The 27438-nt window shown below is 46.2% G+C and overlaps 1 protein-coding gene across 1 annotated transcript; it reads right to left on the bottom strand.

The window, feature by feature from the left end:
* Positions 1–7080: 7080 nt before the first annotated feature.
* On the bottom strand, positions 7081–26932 carry LOC146871556 (myb-related transcription factor, partner of profilin-like). The gene is made up of 3 exons (XM_085647145.1): positions 26557–26932; positions 20541–20593; positions 7081–7203 (listed from the first exon to the last, which is right to left on the bottom strand). The coding sequence occupies exons 1-3, from the start codon at positions 26930–26932 to the stop codon at positions 7081–7083; spliced, it is 552 nt and encodes a 183-aa protein (XP_085503271.1).
* Between the last annotated feature and the right edge of the window lie 506 nt (positions 26933–27438).

Here is a 27438-nt window from a genome sequence, read left to right as displayed (position 1 = left end):
GGGTGTGAATGTGTAGGTGTGTGTGTATGTGTAGAGGAGGTTGTGTGAAGGTGTGTAAGTTAAGGTGTATGGGTGCAGTTGTTTGTGTGTGATGTCTGTCAGCAGTGGGTCTGTTGCAAAGGCTCATGGTTTGTGATTGTGGGCCCTTTTTATTGGTCCATTTGTGGGTGTGGCTGGGTTTGAACTTTTGGTGGGTGTGTTATAAGAGGTGGTTGTGAGTTTGGGCCTCTGTTTGACTGTTTGGATGTGCCAGTTCAGTCTTTTAGTTGTTTTTTGTCCTGTAGACGTGTTTTGTGGTGTTGTGCGAGTCGAATTGACCCTTCTTGTGCTGTTTTACAGTGTCCTGGTTCAGTACGAGTAATTTTCGCGTATGCAAGGTGCGTCCATAGCTATGTTGTTGTACAGTAATCACATATGCAATGGTGTTGTACGATTCGTACATACGCGATGCTGGGGTACAGTGTTGGGGTACGGTGCGTCCAAGTACGGGGCTGGGGTGGGGGGTACGGGGCGTACATACGCGGGTGCTGGGGTGGGGGGTACGGCGCTTACATACGCGTGTGCTGGGGTACGGCACGTACATGCGCGGGTGCTGGGGTGGGGGTACGGCGCGTACATATGCGTGTGCTGGGGTACGGCGCGTATATACGTGGGTGCTGGGGTGGGGGGATACGGCGCGGACATACGTGGGTGCTGGGGTACGGCGCGTACATATGCGGGTGCTGGGGTGGGGGGTTCAGGGCGTACATACGCGGGTGCTGGGGTACGGCACGTACATGCGCAGGTGCTGGGGTGGGGGGGTACAGCGCGTACATACGTGTCTGCTGGGGTACGGCGCGTACATGCTCGGGTGCTGGGGTGGGGGTACAGGGCGTACATACGCGGGTGCTGAGGTACGGCGCGTACATGCGCGGGTGCTGGGGTGGGGGGTACGGTGCATACATACGCGGGTGCTGGTGTACGGCGCGTACAGGCGTGGGTGCTGGGGTGGGGCGGTACGGCGCGTACATACGCGGGTGCTGGGGTACGGCACGTACATGCACGGGTGGGGTGGGGGGGCCGTACTACTCGTACCCCAGGCCCAAGTGTACCCGGGGTAGGGATCGTACAAAGTTCGCTCCGTACGGGACATTTTCCATACGCTTCTGTATTCGGGATGCCGGTACGGATCGGACTTGTGCGCTCGGACTTCAGTTTTACGTAAAACTGTCCAGGGACGTCTCGTAGACTTTTCCCGAAGCAATTCGTATGTATTTTTACGGTACGAATCGTACTTCGCCGTTTGTACGGGACTTGTACGACTCGTACGTAAAAAAATACGGATGCGAATCGTACGGGAAATAATTTTACCCGATCGGAATCGGCACCTTAGTGTACCATAAACCTATCAACCGCTCTCAATCCAGCTTTAAACCAGGGTTTTGCCACAAGACTGCTATTTTAACATCCCTGGGCATCTGAAGGATATTTTAGATCCAGGAACCTGTGCAACTCTGGTTCTATTGGACTGATCAGCCGCTTTTGATACGGTATTCCAATCCTATATTCATTATGAGATTACACGATCTAGGTATCTGCTTGAAAGTCCTTGACTAGGTAACCTCTCTTCTCAGTGGCAGGACACAGTTGGTTTTGCTATCCCCATTTAATTCTGGTGCCATAATGATAACCGGTGGGGTGCTGCAGCTCTCTTCAGTCAGCCTCATGTAATTTAATGTATATCTGATCCACACCTTTGCATCTTTAGTGCAATCCTTTGGTTTCAATGTAATTTTGTATGCAGAGGACACACAAATTATCCACAACATCTCAGCCAACCAGTCCTATGCACATATCCTGTATGATCTTCTTTTCTTTTGTAAAGACTCCTCTTTTTGGCCACAGATTTGGCTGACCCCAAAATAGGGTGCCAGTGGTTAGAAATCTTGGCATCCTACTTGATAAGAAGCTATCAGTCAATCAACCAAGTTGAAGCAATCTGCTTTTCTTTAATGAACAAGCTAAAAAACATCTTTACTAATCTCCCATTGCACACTAATTGAGCTATTACCCATGCTCTTGATATCATTCATCTAATTATAGAAATTCCCCTTAAATTAGGATCTGCTGTTCACCTCATCCAACATCCGCAAACAATCCAAAATTCTGTAGCTCACATTATCTTACAGTTTCCAATGCTCGCCCTTGTCCTGCCTGATCACAAATAACTTCATTGGCTGCCCTCAACCAAATGGATCACCATTTAATCCCTGCCTGCGTCTGGTTTTCAAAGCTTTTCACAATTCTGGGCGATCCTACGCTACTGACAAATTCACCTGTCATCAGCCCTCAACACTCATACAATCAGCCTCTCTTAAACTCCAGGCTCTCCCTTGCAAGTGGCTCAACCTCGTAGATGGTCAAGCGTTCTCCTGCCTATATTATGAAAGCCTGAAATGCTCACCCTCTGGACATAAAAAACACTTCTTAGCTCAATATCTTTAAAGGGAAACTCAAAACCTGAATTTTCTAGTTAATGGCCTCTACTCTTATGGCTCCATCATTTGCTTCTGCGCCAGGATTCACACATTGTGGGCAAGAGTTTGAGCTTACAAAGAGAAGAAGAAAAAGATGGCGAAGCAGAAGAAGGGAAAGAAGAATGGGATGGGGAAGAAGAAAGGGAAGAAGGAGAAGGTGAAGACAAGGCGGTGAAGAAGGGGAGGTGAAGAAAGGGAAGGTGAAGAAAAGGAAGAAGAATAAGGAGAAGACGAATAAGAGGAAGATGGAGAAGAAGAGAGAGAAGAAGAAGAAGAAGAGGAAGAAGGAGAAGAAGAGGAAGAAGAGGAAGAAGAGGAAGAAGGAAAAGAAGAGGAAGAAGGAGAAGAAGGGAACCAAGAAGGGGAAGAAATGCAAAAGGGGATACAGGGGAAATGGAAGAAGGGGGAAGAACAACAAGGGGAAGAAAGAGATGAAAGATAAGAAGAAGGGTATGAAGAAGAAGGGGAGGAGGAAGAAGAAGAAAATATACAAGCGCACTTGATGAGATGCTGAGTTGGCAGCAATAACTGGCATGATTGACAAATACCATTGCCCGGTCATCCACAGACTCTCGTCTGAATCGCATGATATAGGGCTGTCGCGTTCCATCTGTCTGAGTAGGCCAAATAGTGCATAACTGTCTCTGTGAACCGTTCCCAGTTCACTTCTGATCTGAAATCTTGTCATGAAAAAAATGTCCTAATCGAACAAGTTACTTACCTTCTGTAACACATTATCTGGTAGAGACTCTATCTAGCTGCAGAGTCCTCACCTTTTAGTTTCCCAGTCATCAGGCTGGATCCGGAAACTTTTGCTGAGCAATACCCCTTGCATGCAATGTCGGGTGGCTCAATTCCGCTCCACGTGATGTCGTCATCAGCGCCGGTTATGACATCGTGGTGCCTATATAGGCACCACCCAGGTGCGTAGCCGTCAGTACTTTTCATTCAGAAGCACCGAGCCACGAAGTACCTGATGTAGTCGTGTGCAAAACAAAGGCCCGAAAGGAGGAAACAACCCTGGTCCTACAATATCAGTCCACAAAGCGGGGAGGCATGGGTGGGGCTGTAAGGAATCTGCAGCTAGATAGAGTCTCTATCAGATAATGCATTACCAAAGGTAAGTAACTTGTTCATCTGATAGAGACCTCTAGCTACAGATTCCTTACCTTTGAATTAAATACCCACGCCATACCATCCCGACAGTAGGTTGCGGACTCCCATCCTAAACTAAGACGTCTTGCAGGACAGAAGAGGCAAAATGCCCGTCCCTGTGTACTTGCCCATCAAGACAGTATTGTTTTGCGAACGTGTGCAAAGAAGCTCACATTGCTGTCTGACAGATGTCTTGGACTGCGTCACCCCGAGCGAAGGCTGTAGTCACAGCCTTTCCCCTGGTGGAATGGGCTCTTAATCCGTCAGGGGGCTGCTTCTTTGCCAAGGCATAACAGAGTTTGATGCAGAGAATGACCCAGTGAGAGATGGTCTTTTTTGCACTGCCCTTCTCTTCTTTGCTCCCACGTACCCCACAAAGAGCTGGTCATCCACCCGGAACTCTTTTGTGCAGTCAAGGTAGAACGACAAGGCTCTTTTTGTGTCCAGTCGGTGAAGACGCTCCTCTTCCGTAGAGGGATGTGGAGGAGCAAAGAAGGTGGGCAAAGTGATGGCAAAAAGGAAGCTCTGGTGCAAAGCACCACCTTGTCAGGAAAGAACATAAGGTAAGGAGGCAAGCAAGATAATGCCTGCAACTCACTCACCCTACAGGCAGACGTGATCGCCACCAAGAAAACTGTTTTGATGGACAACAGCTAGAATTGTGCAGCAGCTCAAAAGGAGCATACATTAGATAGGTAAGGACTAAATTAAGGTCCCATTGTGACATGAAAAAGGGCATAGGTGGAAATAAGTGAGCCAGCTCTATTAACAATTGGAGACTTGAAGAGAGATGGCTGGTCTGGCAGCTGCAAAAAAGCAGACAGAGCAGAAAGGTAACCCTTGAGAGTTCCCAAAGCAGAGCCCTGCTGGCAAGGGTTAGAATGAATAAAAGGACAGTAGAAAGAGAAGCAGAAAGAGGGTCAATAGACCTTTCTGTAAAGTATAACACAAATTTCTGCCAACGGCATGCATATACCATCTTAGTGGAGGGCTACCTGGCCACCAGAATAACGTTACAGACTTCGGGAAGAAGGTCAAAAGTTGCAGCTCAATCTCCACGCATAGAGGTGCAGAGGTGACAGGTTTGGGTGGAGAACCCTCGCCTGCTGCTGCTACAGAAGATCCTCCTGAAGGGCAGCCTGATCGGAGGATTGATACTCATTCCCAGATGCTCTGGATACCAGACTCTCCTCGCCCAGTACGGAGCCTCAAGAATGACTAGGGCACGGTTGTTCCTGTTTTTCTTCATAACCCTGGGCTGGAATTGTATGGGCGGAAAGGCGTACAACAGGCCTGAGCTCCACTCACGACAAAAGGCGTCGCCGAGCGATAGCTGCCTTGGAAACTCCAGCATGCAGTACTGCTGATACTGCGGGTTCTCTTCAGAGGCGAACAAATCTTACCAAGGTTCTCCCCCTTGCTGAAAGAGACCATGTGCCACCTTGGATTGGAGATGCCACTCATGATCCCCTAGGCATTGATGGCTGAGTTTGTCCGCCCTGGCATTCCAAAAACCAGCCAGGTGTTGAACTAACAGGGTTATGCCCTGCGGTTCCAGCCATGTCCAGAGACAAAGAGCCTCTCGACACAGGGTCCACGACCCCATCCCTCCCTGTTTGTTGCAGTACCACATGTTGGTGGTGGTGTCTGTGAACACCTGCACTAGCTTTCCCTTGACAGAGGGAAGAAATGCTTTCAATGCTAACCAAATCACTCAGCGCTCCAATAAATGTATGTGGAGCCCTGACTCCACCGGATACCAGTGTCCCCTGATCTCCACCTCTCCCAGATGGCCAGCACATACCAGAAGTGACGCATCTGTCAGAACTGTGAAATCTGGTTGGGGAAGGGAGAGAGGTCTGCCATTGACCCAATCGCGGTTCGTTAACCACCACTGCAGATCTTTTGCAGTTCCTTCCGAGAGCTGAACAACATCTGTGAGATTTCCCCGATGCTGTGCCCATTGGAAATTCAAGTCCCACTGCAGAGCCCACATACGCCATCTGGCGTGTCTCACCAGCAGGACGCAGTAGGCCATGAGGCCCAACAGCCTCAGAGTCAGTCTCACCGAAATCTAGAATAGAGGCTGAAATATCAGAATCATAGCCTGAATATCCTGGACTCACTGCTCGGGAGGATAAACTTGAAACAGCACTGTGTCCGGAACAGCTCCAATGAAAGGAAGCGTCTAAGAAGGAGTCAGGTGTGACTTTGGCACGTTTATAGAGAGCCCCAGCGAATGCAAAAGGTTCGCCGTAGTTTGAAGGTGGGAGACAACTGCCTGGGGTAAGAACGCCGTCAACAGCCAGTCGTAGAGGTAGGGAAGACTGACACCCCTAACCTGCGCAGATGAGCTACAACCACCGTTTGGTAAACACCTGAGGGGCACTGGTAAGGCCAAAGGGGAGCACGGTTAACTGAAAGTGCTCGTGGCCTACCTTGAACCACAGGTAACGCCTGCGCTGCAGCTGGATGATATTGTGAAAATACGCATCCTGAGGGTCCAACGCTACCATCCAGTCTTCCTGGTCTAGGGCAGACAAAACCTGAGCCAGTGTAAGCATTTTGAACTTCTCCTTTTTGAGGAAGAGATTGACGGTCCGAAGATCTAAAATGGGCCGTAGCCCCTTGTTCTTCTTTGGAATCAGAAAGTAGCGGGAAACACAGCCTCTGCCTACTTCTAAAACCAAGACCCTTTCGATAGCTCCCTTGACCGAGAGAGCCATAACCTCCTCTGCGAGCAACTTTAAATGATCCTCCATCATCTGTTTCTAATTTGGCAGAATGAGAGGAGCAAAGGAAAGGAAAGGCAGAGAATAGCCCTCCTGGATGATCTGCAAGACCCACTTGTCCTATGTTATAGATCTCCAGTGGGGGAGATGATGATGAATTCTCTCACCAACTGGAGTAGTTTGGTCCTGCAGAATCAGCCTAGGAGGGCTTAAAGGCTGTGGCTGCTGGGGGCAGTGTGGATGACGAATTCTGGCTTCCATTCCGAGCCCGGAATGCACCGCGTCCACGCCCTTGCACGGCTTGGGCAGTCTGTGCGGGACGGTGGCTAGGATAGGGTTGACCCGGCTTGAAACCCCTTCTGTTGCCAAGAAAGGGGTGAAACGAAGACTGGGTGGAGGAGAGGCCAAAGGATCTGGCCGTAGCTCGAGAGTCCTTGAACCGGACCTGACCGCTTTTTTTTTTTTTTCTTATGCCTCTGCCCGAGTGTTCTGAGGACCCCGAATGGGAGGAAGAGGACTTAGGGCTCTGTCAGCGGTCCCGCGACCTCCTCTTCTTCGATCAAGGCCAAGACCTCCTCGGAGGTGTCGACTGCTGGGCCATGAGAAATGTTATCGCCTGCTCCCTCAAGGTCTTTGGAGTCACCGCCTGACAGTCCAAACACGACTTCGTATCGTGGTCACTCTCGAGACACCGCAGACGTAGGCGGTGGGGATCGGTGACCAACATCATGCAGGAACAAGTCCCGCATGGCTTGAAACCTGTCTTCCTCAAAGACATCCCTTGCACATGAAGTGGGAGCCTAAAAATTTCAATAAAAGTTGAGAAAAAGCCTGACAAAAAGCAGCAATGGGGTAGCTCTTCCTGGATCTGCGCTTAACTGGCGAGGAAAGAAAAGAACTGCCATTGGCGCGCCTGGGTGACGCCTATATAGGCACTGTAACCTGATGATGAATACGCCAATGACATTAGGCGGAGATAAATGGAGCCACCCAGCATCGCATGCAAGGGGTATTGCTCAGCAAAAGTTTCCCGATCCAGCGTGATCCCTGGGAAATCCAAAAGGTAAGGAATCTGCAGCAAGAAGTCTGTATCTGATTATTTGGATTTCTCTTGATATAAGCGCAAAATTCTTCTAGCATCTTAAGAATCTAGAGAGTGAACACTGGAATGGAAGGTTTACTGAATTAAACTAGGAGAGTTATAGATTGATTTATGTGAAAATTAGAAACCAGCTTAAGTAACAACACAAACCAGGTTCTCATAACCACCCAACTGCAATGGAATGGAAGACTGTATAGGGTTCTACTGTAGACAGTGCCTGTATCTTACTAACTCTTTGGGCACATGATACCTATCACAAAAAGCAGTCTTCCCGGTTGGATGCTGCAATGAAGCTTTGTAAATTGGTTCAAAGGAAAGATCCTCTTAATTTGGGTAGTACTAGACGGAGCTGTCATGGAGGCAAAGCTTAAGGATAATCTTTCTTAAAGCCAACAGGGAAAACTTTAATTTATTGAATTGTTAAGAATAATGACTGATACCGCCCTTTCCTATAAGAGGGTATCCCTGCCAGGTGAACTTTAATAGAGGGAAATTGCAGCTTAGATTTGGCCGCATGGAGTAAGCATGAAAGGATAATCTCTTCTTCACATAAATGCAATTGGAATTTATGAGGATCTCGTTGTAGGCCTCATGGCCTCTTTCAAAATGTCCATACAGGGCTGACATAAAATTAGGCAACCATACTGTGTGATGTTGGGAGCCATGCTACCAGCTCAACTTCAGATTCATACAGGACAAATAACCCTGCAACCTAGTCAGCAGGCTCAGTTTGCCTGGTAGTCTCTTGTGTTGTTTTATCGATAACTGAAGCTCCAGGAATCATCATTGACTGGGGCACTCTGAAGTGATCATAATCAGTGTTGCCTAGGAGGCTTGTAATTTCACTAGTACTGATGAAATTAGACGAATGGGAGAAAAAGTGTAATGTCCTTAACCAGTTGATCAAAAGGGCATTACACAGTGAACAATTGTTGCAAACTGATCTATGCTTGGTATGCCCAATCTGATAAGACGTCTTGAAGAACTTCGATGTCTGACACCCATTTATGATTTTCCTCATAGAATTATGGTGGTGCTGGTTTCCTTTGAGATGAATCACCTTTAAGAAGAAGGCTCCTGGCCAAGAGCCACAACCAAATTATTTGGGCTTACAGTGACAAAGGCCTTGATCTGGTTCCTCTCTACTCGTCTAGGTAGTCAAGTGTGGTGGTGGTAGTTTTGGTTTGCAATAGAATCCAATTTAATTTTCAATGGTGGCAGAAAAGCTCTTAGTGGTAGGTGAACCACTATAAACTCCAGGAAGTTGATATGCTAAGAGTTGTCTTTTATTGACCACCGTCCTTAGACAGATTCCAGCTTAACAGAAAGGCATCCGTCACTTATGTTTGAGTTGGTATGCTAAATTGGGGCAGAAACACTATGCACAACATTGCTGCTTTCGCACCACCATGAAAGAGACTGAGCAGCTATTTGGGTTATCTCAGTTTGTGGTCCTAGTTATCCACTTTCCTTGGCCACTGAGCACACATCACAATGTATTAACCACCCACAACCCAGCTATCTCTCCAATCATTTGTTGACTTTACGGTTCTCTTTGACCCTGCCTTTTGGCTATGTTTGCTCTATAGAAATACCTTAAACATACTGATCTTACAGGCATTGTTGAAGCAGTCTCATATGTAATCTCACATTCATGACAATAGCTATGCAACCCAGAAGTAATGAAATGTGATATGCCGTCAGTTTTCCAGTTTTCATGTGTTGATGACGTTTCAGTAAAGTGGATGACATAATTTCCACTGAAAGAAACAATTTTCCTCGAAAATAATCTAGAATTGCTCCTAGATATATTTTAATTTAGACTGGCATCATGATTGATTTCTGATAATTTATTTTCAGCCCCTGCCTATGAAGTAAACTCATAGTACTGCATAGTCCTTTTTCAATTCACCTAGGTATTGTTATATTGATATATTTCAGCAATGAAGGTGGGCTGCTACTAGCACCATGGATTTGGAGAATGATTGAGGTGCAGACTTGAGACAAACAGGCATTACCGAATGCTGGTAATGGGTCTTTCTCACTACAAACCAAATAAACCACCTGTGTTTCCTTGCTGTTGGTATTTTTTAATGTGGTCCTGCAGATGTACCAAGCACGCCCAGTGCCCCTTTCCTGATTTAATGATAGATTAGATTAAGTGCCAGCATCCATAACTTTTCCCTTGTGATCCATTTGTTTGCAAGCAGAAGGCCTGAGATGGGCCTGAAGTTCTTTCTTCACGAAAAGGTATCTCTGATGCCTTGATGCTTTTCTGCCTTTGGTGGCGGGCATGGCACTGACTGTATTGTTTGTTTTTTTTGTTTGTATCACGGTAGTGATTTAAAATCGAGAGACCCTCCATCTCACACTATAGCAAGCACCCCTGTCACTTGTAACGTTTTGCCTCTCTGGCAGATGCTAAGCCTCTCACCTCTACCAGAGTGGATTACGGAGAGGAGGGAACAAGATAAATACTGTGAACTGAACAATGGAACCCATGATGAATTTGCCACTGATTTTGCCTAGCAGACGTGATGTTTGAGCCTTGTATTTGATAGTAGAAACACTTATTTTGCAGCTACTGTTACTGCTGTCTGCTGTGGGCACAGAGGGAATTGAACCCTATGGCTCCTGTAACATCTGTGGGCTTTGTTAACAGTAATTTATTAAGTATAATCACCTGTGTCCTTTTAGACCCACTACTTTTAGGGTCTCTGCCTCCATGTTTTCATGTGGACTATCTATTCCTTTCTGTACTGACCAAGGTGAATGTTGTCAGTGAACAGTAGATTTAAAATGTTCAACTGGGCATCAGGCTTAAAGTATGTAAGTAACAGCCATAATGATCTTTGGCTAGAGCCTGAAAATCATCAACTCTATCGAGTTGATGCCTTTACTGATGACCTGGTTAAACAGCAACAGATCTCCCTGCACAACTGCCTGAAATTCTTGTCCTGATCTTTGGGAAGTTGATCTGCATATTTCTGCACTGTTTCCCATAAGGAAAGATAACAGCTACCTAGGAGAGCCATAGAACCGGTGGCTTTAAGTGCTGTGCAGAGTGTTCCACAGGTTTTCTTTCCATCTGCATGCATTCTGAGATGGGTGAGAAGTCTCTGGTGCTGAAGGACACTTCCATGGAACGTAGACACAATGACGGAGTCCAGTTTTGGGTCTATACGGGGGAAGGCTGCTTCTTGTTCCATAGGCTTATTTTTTTTTAGTAGTAAAGACACTGCCACTTTCATCATAATCACTCTCAGAAATGTTTCTTCTGCCACTTCAGCAAACATAACACTAAAGGGAGAAGAGGTGTAGGTCTAGGCTAACGTGTCTCATTAACAACAGATCTCTGTATGAGGTGCTTCCAACTGGAAATTAAGTTTAGATGCTCCTCTCGCAAAGACCTAAAAAAGTAATAATGTCATCCACTGGAGGCACTCTAGAAGGAGAGCCAGTAATCAATGCAGTAGTGCAAGATGAACACCCATCTGAGATTCTGTCAGGTGATAAAGAACTCTCTTACAGCTGTACTGCAGAGGTAGAAGTTCTTCAGCAGGAGCCTGAGGAGAATGTGGAGCAGGCTGAGGTGTCTCCAATGGCCTATGATAGGTTGGTGATGGACATCTTTTTCTTATGGGAAAGATTGATGCCTGCACTGAAACTATAACCTCAGGGAGTTAGAAGAGGCAATGGGTTAAATGGCCTCAGTGAAGTCGGAAGAGGATCATTTAATGGAAAACAACTGCAAGGAGCTCTAATAGAGCTGGCACACCCACAGTAGAAAGTGAGAGATGTAATCTCTTTCTTGGAAGGACTTCCTCCACTGATGAGTGTCCCGACATCAGTCTCCATGGCATTGATCTCCATGAGGTCAAACGATGTTATGAAGTCAAATGACTTGTCAAATACATCGACTAGTGTTTTGACGGCGAGGGGTGCAAAGGTGAGTGAGCTGGCAGGCATGGAGGATGATTCGATGTCAATGACCTTTCTGAGAGGCCTTGATGTTTTGCCGTTTACCCCTTCTTTGACTGCATCAGATTCCTACCCCCTGGCTGATTTCAAGACCTTTAATGTTGAATGCAGTCTCCAATGTCTTGCATTGAACGATTAGTGATGAATTTTCTCACTTTCCTTTGTTGAGTGAGAGGCTGAAAATACTGATAAGATGTGGGTCAAAGATTTCTTTCAGTCACAAGAAGGGCACTTGACAAATAAGTTTACATCCTGACTGGAAATATTGGCTAAAAAATAAAAGAACAAATAAAGCCTGAGTCTGCGTCACAGAAATAGGAGACATAAAATAACACAAAAAAATTACAAATTCTAACAAAAAAATGCCAAGAAGTAAAACAGTGTTCTAATTCATCCAGTGATAGGATCTCGAAGGTTTAGCATGGCATGAATTGTTCTAGGTTTGCACAATATTTGTAATTAAGCACCTGGTTTAAGTGTTTCCTGTTGCATGGATGCAGCAGGATTTATTCTAAAGTTTATGACTATTAATGAAGATCCTATGATGTAAGATTACCAGACCCCACAACCAATCACACCAAGGCACTGCTGAGGAGTGTAAAGCAATTTACACCTCTACCAAGTCAGCCTTCCACAGGCCCTCACTGCAAACACTTGAGGTCAATTTTCAAGAACTCTGGACAAAAAACAAAAACTAGCACCAAATCCACAAACTTAGGGGCCGATTAGGTTGGCTGGCGGATCACCACCGCCCGTATGGCGGTGGCGATCCACCCGCCAATTCCCACCGCCCGCCTACCATTTCCCCCACCACATTACGATGGCAGGGGGACCCCGGCGGACGGAAAGACTGTCCGCCGGTTTTCCGCCGGTCGGACAGGCGCCCGGGCAGAAAGGGGCTCCAATATGGTGGCGGTGTCTGCAAGACACCGCCATCCATATTAGGATGAATGCGGAGATGTGCCAGAAATGCATGCAATTTCTGCCTCAAGGGGCCCATTGCGGGCCCCCAGGGTGTTTGGGGAGTGGGGGGTGCACATGGGGTGTACCTTTGGTACACCCAGGCATTTGCATGCACAAGGTGGCAGGTACCGCGCGGTGCCTGCCACGTTGTGCATGCAAATGCACGACATGCATTTCTGACATTGCGGCGGGTGCTGCTGACAGCACTGCCTGCCGCAATGTTAGGAATGCAGGATGCGCCCGCCAGTGTGGCGGGGGCATGCTAATGGGTACGGTGAGACCGCAGCACCTATGGCGGGCGGTCCCTTTAGCTGCTGCGGAAAGTCCGCACGCCATCATAATGGAGCCCAAAATGTTCTAATGAAGAGCTATGTGAGCTGGAATCTCAAGGACCAGTGACAGAAATCAAGATCAGACAAGAGTAAGGTCTATTGCAGAGCTACAGGAGGGCAAAAAATAATTCATGCCACAAATCAAACTTGATATGTAGTTAACATCTACAATGAAATGACCAACCATAAGCCTTGGAAACCACGTTTGCAACTCAACTGTACATTGAAGACCTTTTACTGCTGTTTGAATAGAAAATTACCAAACTCAATGTCACCATTTCTAGCAACCTTGAACTTAACTTCCTATCCCCTTGTTAACCCTCGTTTGATACATTCCATTTTTCCACCCATTGACTAAAAGGAAGAGTTATCCTAAGGGGCAAAAGTACTCGATAAAACAAAGGAGACCCTATATGGCACACATGTAAACAATTTTCCTTTCCCCACAACTGTGATCAACACATCTTTACTGTACAGTCAAACCAGGCATTCTATCATGCCAACATCAGACCTCTGGTAAAGAACCCATCCACTAAACCAATTAACCAACCAGTGGCCAAACTTTAATTTACCATATCTCAGCTAGAGCATGAAAAAGGAGATTAGAAGACATTTACAAGAATACATTAAACTTAATTTCACCTTTCACTACAATCAATCTGGGTTTAGCCCAGCCAAGACTAATAAAAAAACTTCCTGGACAAAATTAGAGAGGTGCTACTCTGGTCACATTGGACACATCCCTGATACTCCTTAACCTCTGCCCAGCATAGTACATATTATTGAGAAGAACAATGAAAGGTCTAGAATCAGTGTGCCAAAGAATGGATCTTCTCCCTGCTTTCGAGCCTCAGGAAAAATGTCTGAATTAGATCAATGGATTACTCATCTTGGAAGGAGTAATTTGGAGAACTGCATGGTTCAACCCTTTCATGCCTACTCTCCTTACCTTCTATATGTATCAGCTGGTGCAGCCCTTTGAGCAATACCAGGTTAACCTCCAAACGAGTGCTTATGACACTCAAATCTATTTTCAGCTAGGAAACAGGAGGAGTGGAGCTGAGACAGAAAGCCTTATTATGTGAGGACAAGAATCCACTTCCTGTTGTAGTAGCCTATCAATCAAGGAGCACCATACCTTACCCTCACCACACAAAAAGTCAGGGACCTGTATTCAATCCTGAACTCTTGAATCCCACAAAAAGAAACCTTCAATTTCTTCGAATATACCACTGGGTACAGCTGAAAAGAACCATCGTAATGGCCAACTTAGACTACTGTAGCGTTGCTTATGTTGAGTTCCTACAGAAAATCATCATAAGACTTCAGATGCTGCAGTACTCCATGAGCCAACCTTGAAAGCACTCCATTGGCTCCCAATAGGTGCAAGAATAACATTCAGTGTTCTTTGTACCATGCCCATAGGCTACTGGGCAGAGGATCAGGAAATTAGCTGCCCTCAATGAGCCCATAGACATTTGCTTTTAGCAATGGCAATCCTTACTTCCTTATTTCCTAACACATTTTTAGATGGATCAAGTAGAAGCAGATCTATGGAGTTCAGGGACCCACACTGTGGAATTCATTTAACCCACCTATCAGGACAAACAAATAACAACCTTTTTAAAAAACACCTCCCCAAGTAGTGACGAAAGAATATCAGAATGGGACCCTCCACTCGCTGATGAGATCCTAGCTTCATTCTGTGCCTTACCTAGCGCTCTGAAGTAACTGTAAGGAAACACCACACTTTACAAAAAAATCTAAATGACTAAAGAATATATGTCTACTTTAGTAATTTAACTGAGCACTGCTACACTTCCTAATTGATGCTATCTATGGTCTTTTTCATTCTTCGTGTCTTATTTTTGTGATGGGCTGTTTAGTTTCCCTTATGTTCGTGGAGTAATTGCTTCTTCAAGAACATTGACGCTAGCATTGAACTTTAACCCAGACATCAACTGCAAACCCCTCCACCGATTATGGCTGTCAATGTTTCCCACTGCAAACTGAAAACACACCACATACCTCGACACTGGTTACTAACTTCCATCTTTAGTCAGGTAACCCTCCAAGGGTCATACAAGACAGCAAGGCTCTCTGCAAACACTGCTTTAAACTCTTTTCTATGTAACTACAGTTAGAATATGATAAGTTTTCATTCATAAAGTTCTCTTTTGATATATTTTATCATGTTTCAAAGCCTCAAGGTTTGTTTTACTTTTGTCTTCTTGGAAACAAATAACAGGCAAGGGAGACATCCTTTACAATGCAGGCATTACAACGCAAATGCCTTTACAACGCAACTATTGCAACGCAGGTATACTTACATCGCATGATTTTACAACGCATGCCATTACAACGCATATATAAGTACAACGCATGCTTTTACAACACATTGGTAAGTATTGTATGGTAAGTGCTTGTTATATTTTTTTATAATGGATGTTAAATAATTTAAGTAATATTTATTTATAAAAGATAATAATTTATTTATAGTTAATTATTTTTAGGTATTAATATTGTTATTAAAGAGTTAATATGTTCATTAAGAACAATAAATATTTTATGGAATAGGTATACATTTCGGGGTCGATTCCGATGTCGCTAAAAATGCCTTCCCAATGCTATTCGTAGGCTTACCTGATGACCGACTCGTATCCGGAGCTTCCCCCTCCAAACCAACAAGTACGATGCGTCTAACCTGCAAATTTCCGAGCGAACTGTCTGCTCCGAATCGTGCACTATGTCAGTAGCGAACAGGCTCTGGAAACACTGAAATCGAGTCGTACGGGGACTCATCCGGACCAATTTCCAGATACGCAAGTACGATGCGCACACAATATGTGTCGTACAGGGCGCTGCTTCCAGCACGTCATAGCATCCGGACGAGGCGTTTGAAAGCTCCGAATCGCGCCAGAACACAATCCACGGGGACGAGACGGAGCAGCCATGTACCCAATCGCGCATGTGTTCCCTATACTCTATGCCCATCGACACCGACGCGCACGATGCAGAAGGTAAGTCAGACACCTACCACACACCATAATGTCACGAGTGCACAAAAGAAAACACCACCATAGGGGGTGGATGCCTATCACATACACCATTGCCCACCCCATAGGGGGGTGGATGCCCATAACCCACAGTAGTGTCCACCCCATAGGGGGGTGGATCCCTATCACTCACACTATTGTCCACCCCATAGGGGGGTGGATGCCTATCACACCCAGTAGTGTCCACCCCATAGGGGGGTGGATGCCTATCACTCACACTATTGCCCACCCCATAGGGGGGTGGATGTCCATAACCCACAGTTGTGTCCACCACATAGGGGGGTGAATGCCTATCACTCCCACTATTGTCCACCCCATAGGGGGGTGGATGACTATCGCTCCCAGTAGTGTCCACCCCATAGGTGAGTGGATGCCCATCTAAATGCCCATCACCAGTCATAGGTGGCAGGATACACACACATCGGGTGACCCAGCAAACCACCACCCCTACCATCTTATCTATATTGCATGTTTGCATGTAAAAAATGCACACAACACAGAATGTGGCAGTGATCATACAATGTGACTCACAACATACGTGTGCCCAATATTTCTATGTGTGTCACTAATATCCTGTATTTCATGGCCATTGTGGTAATGGGGTCTACTCTCCCCCTCACTACAGTGACCAAAAGGTAATTGTGGTGTTCAATGTCCCTGTATCGAATGATCATTGTGGTAATGGGTTGTAACTCACCCATCACCACAGTGAGCAAAAGGTGATTGTGTTGTTCAAAAATCCAGCATCTCATGATCAATGTGGTAATGGGTTCTAAAACACCCATCACCACAGTGAGCAAAAGCTGAATGTGTACATGAAAATAGCAGCAGCTCCAAAACAACATGCATGATTCCCAGTCCAAATTGCACAAGCAATGCAGTGGCAATGTAATTGTTGTGTCACATACTAAAATAGCATTGTTGAGGCAAATATTGCCGTGTATCACAAGAACACCCTCTGCCATGTGCAGACAGGCAATGGACATGATCCCTGACAAGGACTCTGGTGTATAGTCTGATAATGTGCAAAATGACCAACATGATGCATACACACATATCCACAACAACAGACACACATACTGAGGATTCCTGTGGAGACTGTAGCTGTTATGTGACCAAGTTCCATACCATGGCATCAATACGAGACACCAAAAATGATGAATGTGCATGCTGATGAGCCAGGAGACGCAGGGACACAGGTTAAAACCTCCAAAATACATACTGCCAATAGCAAGGAAAATACATTACAGTGCAGTGGTGCAGATGCAGAAACACAGACACCATCACAACAGCAAGTTCATTATTTACATCATCAGCATCATGTACATTAGATGCAACAACACTGATTAACAAAAATAGGCTTTAATCAGCTCTCAAAGAAATATAAGTGTCCCTGCCACGAAGAAAAAAGGTAAATGTCCAGTCCATCAAAATGTTCCATCAGGATGACATATGACAACTTGTCACACAATTATTGCCTGCACTGCTATGGACCAGGGACATCTCACGGCTTGGAGGGGCACACATAATGGCAGGCCAGGCACCGCAAGGACAGGATCAGGGGACAGGAGAATGGGGCATAGGAGTTGTGGAGGGTGCAGGAGTGACACCAGCAACTGCAGTGGAGAGGTCTGAGACAGTGGGCACCGTCACCAGTGCTGGGCACAACTCAGATGTGGTATTTTCCTGCACCACTGCAGTGTGCATGTCAGATGCTGTGGACGGGCTATCAACTGCAGTGCCCACGTCAGACGGGTGTGTGTGCCTCCTACTGCAGTGCCAACATTGAGAGGAGTGAACTGGGGTTCGGATTCTGTGGGCAGGATGGAGGGGGGAGACACGTCCTCCACACCAGTGGCAGGAACAGGCTGGGCATGTGAGGTTGGGGTGGAAGTGCACGTGGAAGGGGGTGAGGGCCTAAGCATCCTGGGGATGTGGTATGGGTGAACCGGGTGCAGGGAATGGCTGTGGGACCTGTGTGTGTGTGTCTGGGGGGCTGCTGGGTGGAGAGGGTGAGGTGGAAGTGTGACCTTTGGGTGGTGTCTTCCCCTTCCTGGTCCGGGGAGACTTGCCGGTGGTGGCCTCAGTGTCCTTGTGCCTGGGGGAGAGTGTGCGCTTAGCAGGGGAAGTCCCCTCCGTCTGTGCTGACCTCCTCTTCCCCTTGTAAGTTGGTTCTGATGGGTCTGTGGGGAAGAGGCCAAGGTCACATAGGAAGAGCTGCTTGGCAGTGGGGGTAGTAGGTGAGGCAAGGGAAGGTGCATTGGAGGGAGAGGCATCTGAGGTTTGCGTAGTGCTTGTGGATGCCTGTATGTGTGTCTGTGACCCATCCCCTGTGTGTGTGTTATCAGTCCCGGGAGTGTGCGTGCTTGTGGATCTTGTCTTTGGCTTGCATGTCTGTGTGCTGCTAGTGTCTGATGTGGTGCGTGCATGTGCGGGTGTGTGTGTCTATTGGATAGGCAGGGTAGTGGGGACTGTGGATGTGGCAGAGGTAGCAGGGGTGAGGGCCTGTTGGAGGAGGGACACTGCTGCTGTCTGTGTGGAGGCCATGGACTGAATGGTCCGATGTAGGGCAGACATGTTGACTGAGATGCCCTCCATGTAGGACACCTGTTGGGTGAACAGACTTGTGTGAGAATGGAGGACACTCAGCATTGATGTCTGCCCTACATGGATCTGTGAAAGTAAGTCCACAGACTCCACACTCAGGGCAGCAGGGGAGACGGGGGCAGGGGGTGCGGTGCCTGGCATGAAGGAGACATGCTCCCTTACACGGGAGCCTCCACGGACATCTGGGATGGGAGCAGATGGGAGGGTGGAGATGGTGGTGGTGCTGGGGCAAGACTTGACAGATGTTGCTGTGGGTCTGCTGACACCCGCATCCACAAGGGAGTCCACACCGGTGCAGCTGTCTTCCTCATCTGAGGTGGTTGTAGCTGCTGTCTCCTCAGTGTGGCTCCCCTCACCCTCCGTGCCACTGGGTCCCTCAAAATCCTCGGAAGCGGACCCTGTCAGGCTCTGCTGCTCCTCATGGTCCTTGGAGCTGTCCCCTCCAGTGCCCGTAGACGTGACTGCAAATAAACAGGGTAAACGGTTAAACATCAGTCACACGTTTGACATCACGCATCCCAGTCAGTACAGGACATTACTGCGCACGTCTGTGAATCATTTGCTTTAAATTCTCAGAAGTGCTGACACCTTTCTGTGAAACACGTCAGTCTGCCAGTAAACCAAGCCCCTCATATCCCACATGTTCATGGAGACCACAGTCTGGTGCATGTAGCCAGATACTACCCATATGTGCACACATGCACCACATAGACAGTTGTCTTGATTGCAGGAATTGTGATAGAAATGTATCAGTACACACATATGCCATCTCCTGCCACTGACTTTGTCCATGTGTCAGGATAAGGATGCCCAAAGTAAATCTAAACTATATGGATGTACTTCCTTCACCACACACCATGATGTGCCCAGGTATTGCTGGACAATTCCACAATTGAGTGCATGCAGGACAACTTACATCACTGTGGGATACACTGTTGGAAATGAAAGCACATGCTACAGTGCACTCCTGGTCAAGTTTTCCTGCTGCCTGCTGTCACTGGGGCAGTGCTTCACAAAACCAAATGTAAGCACCTTTCTCAAATAAAGATTTTGTGGTGAATATAAGCCCTGCATCGGTCAAGTGCACATGTTGCCCCAAAGCCACCCACATGTCAATGCTACTGATGAACCCACATCATACAAAGGCCACAGTACAGTGTCAGCTAGCGCAAGTCTGTCAACATGATCACATTTCAGTCTGATGACAATGTAGTATAGCTGACTGCACAAGAAATTTTGATACACCATTAGGCACAGTCAAGTGATTAGACACCTAAGTCTGGCCCCATTGTGAAGATCCACCAGCCACATGTCAGATGGCTGCCCACCACTAAATATTAGAGAGCACAGTTGACGAAAAAGCTAAGACACTCCACAATGATACAGAGGCAGACACCTGATTGCACATTGCACAATACATCAACATCATTTTTGCACACATGATTGGGATAACAGAGTGTACTATAACAACAATAAATTTTGAATGGGGGGTCAAAGGGAAAATTATTTACCGACCCTGTGGTTACCAATCCCTTTACCTTAATGCAATATCAACAAACGGAAACCAGGGTCAAAATTTAGGAGCCAATACTTTCTATATAAGCATCTCCAAAGTCAGGAAAAAAGCACAAACGTGAACAGTATCATTGATATTGAATCCCATCAGCCACTAAAAGTAGCGCACATCATCATTTAGGATTCAACCATACACTCAACTCCAGTTCAGGAGAACCATGTGGTGTATGAACACAGAGGAAGCAATGAAATTCACAACCCCAGATCTACTATGATGTCGCTAAGGTGCAATTAGATGTGGTTGATGGTGTTGAAGCAGTGCAGAAAAACAAAATTAGTGAGTGCAAATGTTAAAAACAACTACTGGGTCAGTACAACCATTTTATTCATAACTGACCAAGTGATGCGACTAAAAACAGTGCAAAAGCAGTTTGAAAGAATAACTGCTAGTGTCCTAGAGTTGGTCTACATGTTTCAGCCTATCGATTGAGTGCCAATCAGGCTTTCGTCAGGACCAGATTAAACATGCTACTGCTATATGGTGCAAGTATCCAAAAAAGAAAGGAAAATACAAAACCTACTTGAGTGCAGGTTCTGAAGCACTCCCGAGTATTCGTGGAGTAATACTCAAATCCTAAAAATAACAATAAAGAAAATTATAATAGAAATATCAATGTTGTTCACAGGCTTTTTTTAACATTATCTCAGAAAAAATATAGGCGCTTACAAGGCTCCACTTGGTTAATAATAATGTCTTTCATTTAACTTAAATAGACAAATCTGTAGCAAATTATGCTGAATTCAAAAATTATTTCACCAAAATGAAAACTTATTTGGTAGAATGCTTACCCCTCAATGTAGGGGGTCTCGCCTCACCCCACCTGGCATCCGCTCAGATGAATGAGGCCCCGCTCTGTATTAAAATAAACGGGTGTGACAATTTGTATGCCAAGCAAAGTTTGCTGTCAATATTAAAATCACTATGCGCTTGTCCTAACAACAGGAACATGGAGAACAGAACAACGAACCATCCACGAGCCTGCCTTCTCAAATATTGTCTCAAGTATGGATATAACGACAGAGACAGGCTAGAAAGAATAACATTGCTGATGTTATCTAGATAACTAACTATGAGGCTGCTGCCGTTACGAACCAGTCTACCTAACTTGGAATTAAAGATGTAAACGGAGCATTGTCTACAGACGCTCACCTATCCGTCGGTACCTCCGGCTGTGTAGAGCTGGACTGGGAGGCACCGACGCGTACAACTAACGGGCATAAATAAACACGCGTCTTCGTAACGGGTGCGTCAACGGCAAAGGAGACTTCTGGGAGTTGAAGTCTTTCAGCAAAGGGACACATGCCACATGTGATTGGTTCGATTGATGGTACACATGTGGGTTTGGTGGCACCACGACCCCATGAGCAGGTATACCGTAACCGTAAGCACTATAATTCCATCAATGCGCTTGTGGTATGTCTGGCGGACCAAACCATCTCACCTGTATGTTCGCGTTTTCCAGGATCTGCCCACGACACCTACATCATGAGGATGAGTCGAATCCCCCAGCTGATGTCCCAGCTCAGGAATGAGTGTGCCTGGCTTGTTGGTGAGTCATGTTGTCAGTGTCAGTTGTGTGTTAATTTAATGTCATGCTGTAGCCTGTTTTTGCTCCGATGCCCATTTATATTTGTTAAATGTAGGGGACTCTGGATACCCCAACCAGCCCTGGTTGCTGACACCACTCCGGAACCCGGTCACACCAGCTGATCACCGTTACAACGTGGCACATGGTCGGACCAGGTGTGTGACTGAATGCACATTTGGCCTGCTGAAGACCAGATTCCGCTTCCTGGATAGTACCAGAGGTGCACTGCAATATTCCCCTGAGAAGGTGTGCAAAATAATGATTGTGTGCTGCATGCTTCACAACAAGGCTGTGAGGATGAGGCTACCAATCATCCAGAATGACAGGGACCAACGACCACCATCATGGGAGGATCCTGACCTGGGGCACGTTGCCAGTGAGGATGAGGAAGAGGAGGTGGATGTCAGGAGACAGCTCATTAACAACTTTTTTACTTGAGTGTAAGTATGCAAAGATGTCTGATGACGCATTCCCTAAGTGTGGTGTGTGTGTAGGACAATCAGTTGTGATCCGTGTGTGGCTATGCTAACTTGATACTCATAGTTATTAGTCTATGGTATGTGTAGTTATGATGCTCACCACGACAGTTTTGAGACTACTCCTAGCTTGTGCTCATAATTTACAATGGACAATACTGATTCAATCGTATATATCTTCATGGCACGTTGTATTTAAGACTGTCCTATGTCTCTCCTTCACAGGCTCCTTTGGCTGTTGTGTGTGTTACAACAATGCTGATCCATGTTGGATTCACACTTTGTACCAGTACTCTCTGACCGATGATTCATCTTGGTCATATTTTTCATTCATATTGTCTATTTTGACACTTGGAACTATACTCAGTTAGCTTTTGTGTTGAGCCGAGCTATTGACTGTGTAATAAACCTGTTACACACATTGATGTTTGCATAGTCTGTATTGGCAATTGCCACTATTGTTCATATCATGTTTGCTGGCCATGGTGTTCATTTCATTATACAATGTTCTTTGTTTGTGCGGTTCAACAGTTTATTTTTACATCAGTGTGTGCAATGTTTCAATATTGCATGTGCTATGTGTGTTTTGGAGAGCTTGCGTGTCTATCTCTGGTATGTGTCATGTGACGTTTCTTCATGAGACGGTGGATGAATTGTGAGCTGGTCCATAGGATTATGCATTATTATTCTGAAGTGACCGGAGACAAGCTTACATCATAGCTTTGTGTGTGACATTTTAGCACACAATCTTTCTCTGATTGTTGTGCAAGATGCCTTTGTGTCCACATGAGATCATTTGGGCACTGTAGAAGCGCAGCGCCACAAGTCATTAAAATGAGACTCCTTGGAATGGAAGATCTAGTCAGCACGGATAGTTTAGCCATGACATGCAGCACTTTTTAACACATAAGCAGTAATCCTACTTTCTGATGTGAGCAGTTGACCCTTATTGCCACAGAGTTCTTCACTGGCTTGATGAATATGTCAGCATCACAGGGAGGGTGGATGTTTCCATGCTGAGAATGTACACACATGTCACCTATGGTTCCATCTAGTTTTGTTTGAAAATCATATTTTTGAGATTCAAGTTTTCTGCTGCAGTAGCTATCTCGTATACTGCATTGTAGGACAACAGTCAGAGATTCTTCTTTCTGAAACGTCAATGTTTGAAGTTTACACACACTCTGATGCATGAATTTGCGGACAAGCATGGGTGAGTGAGCTTGAAGGTGTGTGTTTCTACCTTGACTCAGAGATGTTGTTGGGACTGGCTAGTGTTTTGTAGAATCATTGTGTATCTACTGTATGATATGTTGAGCTGATGTGACACTATAGGTGGTGTTGTTTTGGATTGCGTGTTCTGATGTGCAGCTAATGGCCAAACATCCTTCACCAACACCTTATTCTGCCATGCATACTTAAGTACAAGAGGATTCCCTACCATAGACCTCAGGCACCTCATTGGGAGACAGTGCCAGGTGATACTGAACTTGATTTCATGAGTGGATACAGTGTATAAGTCACAGATGACACATTGATGGTGTGAAGAATATTTTATCAAGGTGCATGTGAATATAATCTTACAGTGAAAGGTGATAGCATTCCCTAATTTAAATACCACAGTTCATAGGGGATTTGGAAGTGCTGTCCGATGAAATATCTTCCAAGCAAAGTCCACAGTGAATTTGACAAATCCTCCAAATCAAGTGCTCCATCCCATGTGGGAAAGTCCATGGACTGTCAACAAAGTGAATGATTTGCACGCAATGGAGGATGTCGCGAGCTTTTCATTGGTCCCGGGGGGGCGTGCAGGTCCATTGGTCTCTCACTTCCCATCCTTCCTTGGACGGCCACTCCTCTTCTTGGGGGGGGACCCTCAGTATCAGGCTGCTGCGGTACAGGGGACTCCTCGCCAGACTCCTCATCCCTCCCTGTGGCAGTTGCCGATGTTGAGGCAACAGGTGTGGAGTGCACACGGGGAGGTGGGGTGATTTTGGCTGTTAACTGGCGTAAGGCATGTGAGTATGTCCCTATGCACTGCAGTCAGATCGTCAAGTTTCGACCAATTGGTTCCCATGCGGTCCATGTGTCGCTCCAGACGATGCATGTGTTGCTCTACACGGTCCATGTGTTGCTCCACACGGTCCATGTTTTTGTCCACACTGTCCATGTGTTGCTCCACATGGACCACATGGTCCTCCATCCGGTCGAAATGTGTAGCCTGATGCTGGTTCATGTCCCTGAGGATCCCCACAACCTGGCCAAAGTCTCTGGTGCATTCCCGATACACATCGAAAATGCATTGTAACTGTGGGTCAGCTTCGTCTACGACACCAGCTGTGTGACGTGGCCTCCCACCACGCACCCTCACACCACTCCTTGCCCTACCCGCACGGACATTGCCTGGCGTTGCCCGCACTGGCAGCTTCTGTCCTCCATCGTTGTCAGGGCTGGTATCTTCTGCCACATCCAGAATTGGCTGTCTGGGTGTGCTACCAGTGGTTTGTTGGCTGAGTGTGTCAGTGGGTATCCTGGGTGTCTGGGTGTTTAAGGATGTTGCATGCGTGGTGGTGGGGGCTGCTGGTCGTACTGGTGCCACATGCTGACCCACACCGGAGGTGCCAGGTTCGACCCCATCACCAGAGGAGGTGTGAGAGTCATCCCCACTGGAGCTCTCAGTTTCCGAGCTTGTACTGGAACTGCTGCTGGACTCTCAGACTCTTCGCCAGAATCTGCCCTGTGTTCCAGAGTGCCTGTGGGTAGTAGAGAGACACAATATTATAGGTTAAATGTGTCGATGTTGTTGCTAAAGTTGCGTTCACTCCTTGATTCTACTCATCAAGCTTCACAGACACTGAGACATTAGTTAATCGGACATTGTGATTTTTTAGAGCTGTGCTTTGCTGAGCATGTCCAGCGCTGTGCATCAATGTGCATGTATTGTTATCCTTGTCTGTTAGTATTTATACATAGTAAATTGTCACATTGTGCATGAGCAAGGTGATTTGTTGTAGCACACATCTGTGTTTTCACAACGACAAACCGACTGTGACAAATATGATGTTTTTCAGGACTTGTGCATCTGTGCTTGGCATGGGGAATCTTTGTCACTCTTACATTGCTGAGATTACATGCAAAGTCACTCTCCTGTATATGTTCCAGCATTTGTAGTGTTTGCTTGGATGTATGTGTTGTGGAGAACAACTGATGACATCACATGTGTCACATCAGATGCTATGGCAAGGAGTTACTTCTTACACATACATTGTTGCATGTCATTCCTTGGGACAACGGACATTACATTGATATGCAGTAGGTGACTCACAAACGTGAGTTGTTGTATTATGTGATAGTGGGATGATCTCACATACCATGATATTGACAACAATGGTCTTGTGAATGTTGATAGTATGAGTTTGTACTCCTGCGCAGAGCATACAGCAAACTTGTGTGATGTTGAGCATTGTGCTGTTCTGCTGTGTCACAACATGGTTATTGTAATGCATGTGTTGTTTATGCATTGTTTGTGAATATATGCAATGTGATGAGACATGTCTCTGTAGTTTTTCTCATCATTTTGCAGACATGGTTATATCTTGCTGTGGTACATTTTGTTGAGACATACTTTGGTACATGATCACTTCATGTACAGTCTACTAGTTCTACATGGACTGATTGGTGATACAGGGATGTCCTTTTGCATTTTCATGGTCAGGGCTGTGAGGTGCAGTGTGTTTGGTGCTTGAGTTAGCCTGTGATGACTTCTAGGCCACTTTACATTTGTGAACAGACCAGCTCTCTCATCCTTGTCATAGTATAAATGAGAGGGAGGGTGTTAGTTTTCAAGGATGCAGACACCGCTGACTGATGTTGAATTACGATGCTGGACAGAAGTATGGCTTGTGCATGTGGCAAATACCTAAGTGTCAGCCGTCTAGCATTACACCTCACTTCTACTGTCTGCGTGAATAGTCCCAGATGTATGTTCATCTGTGTATGTTTTGTGTTATGTGGTGTGATAGCTGGTTTCAGTGTGTCCTGTCCTCCACACACATTTCTGGCATTCATGGCATACACATTGTGGGCACATGTGACTGATCTTGACCTGTCAGTGTGTGTCATGTGCAGTTGAGGTATGGTCTGTAGTTGTGTGAGTAGGCCTCAAAATGGCAGGATAAGTTGGAAATTTAGTACATGTGTGCCTGTGTTGCCATCTTGACAGGGCATTGACATTCACTCTCAGGGGCAGCATAGTGACAGGTGTTTTGTTGTGTGACTGGGTGTGTGTGTGTGACTAATGTGTGCTGGCCGCAGTAGTCATTGCTCCCACTCCTCCTCCCACCCCTGACAAATGGACCACCATATTCCAGGCTTACATGACAGTGGTAACAAAGTTACATCCAAGATATCTTGCTGAGATGTCTGTGGATGTGTATTCAAGCACATTTTAGACTACTTGTACATGTACTCACCAGGTTCAGGAATTCCAGTTAATCCAGTAATGGACTCCTGTGGGAGCAGGTCCCGCACCTTCACCTCCCAGGTTTTGAAACGCACCGCTTTGTGACGTCCACCGCCAGTCTTGTTACTCAGGGCATGTTCTCTGGCAATGAGCTTCTTCACCCTCTTGCGGACGTCATAATACCGGTTCCGGATATACTCAATTGTGCGCAAGATAGGTGAATGGGCATTCACCTTGCTGACAATACGGTCCCACATTTTGTTTTTCTGGGCCTGTGAGGTCTGTTGGGCCATGCTGCCAAATAACTGTGGCTCAACTCGGAGGATTTCATCGACCAATACTTCCAACTCAGTAGCTAGGAACTGTGGATTCTTCCTTAGGGGCATGGTGATGGATGGTGGTGGTGATGTATGTGTGAGTGAAGGTGAGGGTGAGTGTGTGTGTGTAGGCGTGTGTTTCAGTGGTGCTAGTTGTGTGTAGGTTGTGTGGTGGATGAGTTATGTGTGTTTGTAGTGTGTGGATAAGTTGTCTGTGTAGTGGTGTGGTCTGCTTGCAAAATGCTGTAGGAACTTTTCTGCTTGCTTTATATAGGGAGATTTGTGGGTGTGACTTAAAATGTAAATGTATTATTTGATTGGGATGACAATGCATTTTGATGTAGTCCTTTTTCTGTTTATTATAAAACATGTAAGTTGTTTTGTCAGCAGATGATGCTTGTTCTTGTGTAATTTGTTTTGGACCACTGGGTTCATTTCATGGTAGGTTATGTGGCGTCGGTCGTGTACGAGTCAGTGGGCTCATGTTGATGCTTGCCTATGTTTGTGCTTGAGTATGTGGCGCGGTCGTGTCCGAGTCGATGGGCTCTTGTTGATGCTTGCCTATGTTTGTGCTT

Source organism: Triturus cristatus, chromosome 1_1 (assembly GCF_964204655.1).
Source record: "Triturus cristatus chromosome 1_1, aTriCri1.1, whole genome shotgun sequence".
NCBI classification, from domain to species: domain Eukaryota; kingdom Metazoa; phylum Chordata; class Amphibia; order Caudata; family Salamandridae; genus Triturus; species Triturus cristatus.
Note: the sequence above shows the minus strand (reverse complement) of the source record. Positions and strands in the feature narration are given on the sequence as shown.